This window comes from Aureococcus anophagefferens (assembly GCF_000186865.1).
Source record: "Aureococcus anophagefferens unplaced genomic scaffold AURANscaffold_4, whole genome shotgun sequence".
Lineage (NCBI taxonomy): Eukaryota > Pelagophyceae > Pelagomonadales > Pelagomonadaceae > Aureococcus > Aureococcus anophagefferens.
Window position 1 is genome coordinate 1425136 of NW_008705564.1, and position 4613 is coordinate 1429748.

General features: G+C 75.2%; 2 protein-coding genes across 2 annotated transcripts; one reads left to right on the forward strand and one right to left on the reverse strand.

The window, feature by feature from the left end:
• Positions 1–717: 717 nt before the first annotated feature.
• AURANDRAFT_52680 (hypothetical protein) lies at positions 718–2713 on the forward strand (the record flags this gene model as incomplete). Its single annotated transcript, XM_009036058.1, has 2 exons — positions 718–1498; positions 1698–2713. 2 exons carry the CDS (start codon positions 792–794, stop codon positions 2683–2685), a joined length of 1695 nt encoding a protein of 564 aa, XP_009034306.1.
• On the reverse strand, positions 2713–3177 carry AURANDRAFT_15834 (hypothetical protein; the record flags this gene model as incomplete). The annotated part of the gene is made up of 1 exon (XM_009036361.1): positions 2713–3177. A coding segment is annotated over one exon (465 nt), but the record flags the coding sequence as incomplete, so codon positions are not given.
• Positions 3178–4613: the final 1436 nt, after the last annotated feature.

Here is a 4613-nt window from a genome sequence, read left to right on the forward strand (position 1 = left end):
AGGTCGCGGATGCCCTCGCGGTGGCTCACGACGAGCACGTGGTCCGAGCGCCCCGCGAGCCAGGCGCAGGCCGCCTCGAAGCCCCGGGGCGCGGCCTCGTCGACGCCGTCGACCGCCGGGCAGATGGAGGCCATGTCCGCGTCCGCGAGGAACGGCAGGCGCTCGAGGCCGTGCTTCTTCACGGCGGCCGCGCAGGCGGCGAGCGCCGGGACGACGGTCACGGGCAGCCCGCCGAGCGCGTCGCTGAGCTCGCGCGCCGTGCCGAGCGTCCGCGCGCACGGCGAGCAGAAGATGCGGTCGAAGTGGCCCGCGGGCTGGGCCGCCAGGAACTCGGCGGCGACGCGGCTCTGCGCCGCGCCCTGCGACGTCAGGGGCGGGTCGAAGTGGCGGCACCGCGGCACGCTCTGCTTCCACGCCGCCGCGCCGGCGGTTTCGTCGACGCGCTCGCCGTGGCGCACGATCGTGAGGTGCGCCGTGGCGAAGGCGCCCTCGAGGGACGCCATACGTGTCCGGCGGCGCTACAGGGCCCACCGGGGGGGCATGGCGCCGGGGCCCAAGGGCTCTGGCAGGGCAAGGGAGACTGGTCTTGACTCTGTCCACAACTCGACGCCTCGCGCCTGCCGCCTGCATCATGATGCATCATCGCAGCAAGGCTGACCTCAGTCCTCATCTCGCCTCGCCCGCGAGCTCGTCGTCCGCCTACACGCCCCGGTCGACGCGCCCGTCGAGCCGCGGCCCGGGGCGACGCGCCCGTCGAGCCGCGCGCCACTGAAAACGCACCACCGAAGACCATGTCGTCCGTCGCGCCCGGCCAGGCGTTGAGCCGGGCCCTGCCGACGCCGGCGCGCGAGTACGTCGTGTGGAAGGACGAGGACAAGCGGAAGAAGAGCGCCCCCGGTACGGCGCGGACGACGGCGAAGATCCCGGGCTACGGGTCGCGGCGGGGCTTCGTGCCGCGGTCGCTCGGCGACTTCGGCGACGGCGGCGCGTACCCCGAGGTCCACGTCGCGCAGTACCCCCTGGGCATGGGCACGAAGGAGGAGGCGCGGTCGTCGTCGACGGCCGTCGTCGCCCTCGAGGTCGGCGAGGACGGCGCCGTCAAGTACGACGCGATCGTGAAGCAGGGCGAGAACAAGGGGCGGATCGTGCAGACGTCGCTCGAGGACGTCAAGGAGAAGGAGGGCGCGGAGGACGCGCTCGCGCTGCCGAGCGCCGAGGCCGAGGCGGCGGCCGCCCAGCGCACGCAGGCGGCCCTGGGCGCGATCCTCGACGGCAAGATCAACTCGGCGAAGCCGACGCACGTGCCCGAGGCGTGCGACCCGAACCGGCAGAAGGCGACGTTCGTGCGCTACACGCCGAACCCGAGCGCGCCGGGCTACAGCGCGTCGGCCTCCCAGCGCATCGTCAAGCTCGTCGACCAGCAGGTCGACCCCATGGCGCCGCCGAAGCACAAGCACACGAAGATCCCGCGCGGCCCGCCGAGCCCGCCGGTGCCCGTGTGGAAATCAACCACTGGTTTGGGGGGTCCCCACCAAACTTCAGAACTCTCTATCTCGGTCACATCGAAGTCGATTCGGCTGATTTTTGGACGAATCGATTGCTCTCGTCGAGTTCTCGAAGCACAGCAGAAAGCCTTGCGTCGAAACCGTCGCATAAGCGCACATTGAAGTCGGGTTGAATATTTGATTTCCACACAGGCCGGTGCCCGTGCTCCACTCGCCGCCGCGCAAGGTCACGGTCCACGACCAGCAGTCCTGGAAGATCCCGCCCTGCGTGTCCAACTGGAAGAACGCGCGGGGCTACACCATCCCCCTCGACAAGCGCCTCGCCGCGGACGGCCGCGGCCTCCAGGAGCAGACGGTGAACAACGACTTCGCGACGCTGGCGGAGGCGCTCTACATCGCCGAGCGGTCCGCGCGCGACGACGTGCGCGCGCGCGCGCAGATCCGCAACTCGAACGCGCTCCGGGAGAAGGAGGCCCAGGAGGCGCGGCTCCGCGACCTCGCGGCGTCCGCGCGCGACGAGCGGGCCAAGCTCGCGGACCGGCGCGGCGGCGCCGCGGCGCCGCGGCCGCGCGACGACGGCGCCGCGGCCTTCTTCGGCGACGACGGCGACGAGCTGCTCGGCGGCGGCGCCGACGAGGACCCGGCCGTCGCCGCGGGCCGCGCGGAGCGCGAGCAGGTCCGCGTCGAGCGGAAGCGCGACCGCGAGCGGCAGATGCGCCTCGACAACGCCAAGGGCGACATGAAGCGGAGCCGCCTCGAGCGCGAGCGCGACCGCGACGTCTCCGAGAAGGTCGCGCTGGGGCTGCTCAAGGGCACGGCGAAGCTCGCGGGCGAGGCGCAGTTCGACAAGCGGCTCTTCAACCAGTCCTCGGGCATGGACAGCGGCTTCGGCGACGACGGCGACTACAACGTCTACTCGAAGCCCCTGCTCGACCGCGAGGACGCGACGGCCATCTACCGCCCGCGCGAGGCCGACGCGGGCAAGTACGGCGACGGCGACGCGCAGCTCGCGGATCTGACCGCGTCGTCCAAGTTCGCCGCGCCCGAGCGGGGCTTCGCGGGCACGGCGGGCGCCGGCCCGCGGAGCCGCGACAAGCCCGTCCAGTTCGAGGCGCAGAAGGAGGAGGCGGACCCCTTCGGCCTCGACGCGTTCCTCACGGACGTCAAGAACAAGCAGTAGGACGTCGTCTTAAAGGACGTGGAAGAGGAGGAGGACGCCGGCGACGAGGAGGCAGGGGAGCCAGGTGCGCAGGAACCCGCCCAGAGACACGTGGCGGCCGAAGAAGAAGACGGCCGCCGCGAGGGCGACCTTGTTGTGGCAGCCGCAGCCGCCGTAGCGCATGGCGTTCAGCGCGCTCGCGACGTGCGAGTGGCAGTCGTGGCCGCAGACCATGACGTGCAGCTTGTGCGCGTACTCCGCGTCGGCGCGCGCGATCGCGCCGTCCCAGCGCTCGCGCGACTCCGCGTCGCCGCCGGGCCGCGCGAGGACGATGAACCGCGCGGGCGCGCCGAAGAGCATGTTCCGCGGGTGCGTCGGCGTCACCGCGCAGCCGTGCCAGTCGTGGAGGTAGCCCCGCGAGTCCGTCAGGCCCATGTGGCCGACGAAGGGCAGGCAGCACGTGATGGGCGCGATGGGCGTCCAGACGAGCGAGCAGGGCGGGATGTTGCTGCTCAGCTCCGGCTGCGGGTTCTCCACCTCCATGTAGTCCGTGCCGCCCTGCGGCGCGGCCCGCATGGACCGCGCAATCGCGATCGACGGCGCGCGCGCGCAGCGCGGGCGGTGGCGGCGGCGCGAGTGGCAGCTCTGCGGCAAAATGCAAAATGTTCATCATAAATGTTGAAGTCCAACTTGCAGACGGAAAAGGGCGGGTAACGGGTCCGCGCGCGCCTCAGAGGTCGAGGGCGCCGGCTTCGCCGAGGAGCGCGACCATGGCGCGCGCCGTCGCCGCGGGCGTGACCGCGCGGCGGCGGAAGGACGCGCGGCAGACCGGGCACTCGCGCATCTGGCGGTCCCGGGAGACGCAGGGGTCGCAGAAGATGTGGCCGCAGGGCAGCGCCGCCGCGTCCTCGAGGACGTCGAGGCAGATGGGGCACGCGAGCTCCGCGCGCATCGCGAGGAGCCACGGCCGCGCGTCGCCGCCGCCGGGCGCCGCGGGCCCGGGCGCCGGGCCCGCGTCCTCCGCCCGGAGGCGGTCCCGGCCCGTGCCCATGTAGCGCCGCTTCGCGCCGTCGGCGGTGCCGTCGCGTCCGCCCGGGCGGCCCGGCGCGGGCCTCGGCGGCGCGGCGGGGACGCGGTCGGGGCCCGTGCCCAGGGGCCGGGCCGCCCGGCGCGGCCCGCGCTCGTCGGGCTCGAGGTCGTAGAAGTGGGCGCCGGCGCGCCGGGCCAGGGCGCGGAGGTCGCCCGCGAGGTCCGGCGCGGGCCCGGCGAGGTGGCCCTGCTCGAGCGCGGCGGCCTCCCGGAGGAACGCGTCGGGCCCGCGCGACCGCGCCGCCGCGGCGGCGCGCGCCGCGGCGGCGGCGAAGGCCGCGAAGGCCGCCGCGGGCAGGCGCCGCTCCGCGGCCGCGCGGAGCGCGTCGAGGCGGCCGAGGAGCGCCGCCGCGCCGTCGCCGAGGGGCGGCGGCGCCGCCGCGGCGCCCGCCGAGGCGCCGCAGAGGCCGCGGACGCGGAGCGCGAGGCCCGGCGCGCGCCGGAGCGCGGCGTCGAGCGCGCCGCGCGCGCCGTCGAGCCCCGCGTCGTCGTCGGACGCGACGCCGTCGAGGGCCGCGACGGCCGCGCGCGCGGCGGCGAGGTCCGCGCCGGGCAGCTCCGCGCGCGCGCGCGCCGCGAGCGCCGCCGCCGGCGACGGGGCCGCGGCGCCGCCCCGGAAGGTCACGAGGATCTGCCGCTCCGGCGGGGCGCCGCCGACGCGGCGCGGCTCGTCGTCGGACGACCCGTCGCCGTAGGCCGGCGGCGGCCGCTCGTCGTCCGACGGCGCGTCGTACGGGAGCCGCGGCGGCTCGTCGTCCGACGGCGCGTCGTCCGACGGCGCGTCGTCCGAGTCGTAGGGGAGCGGCGGCGGCGCGTCGTCCGAGTCGTAGGGGAGCGGCGGCGGCTCGTCGTCCTCGGGG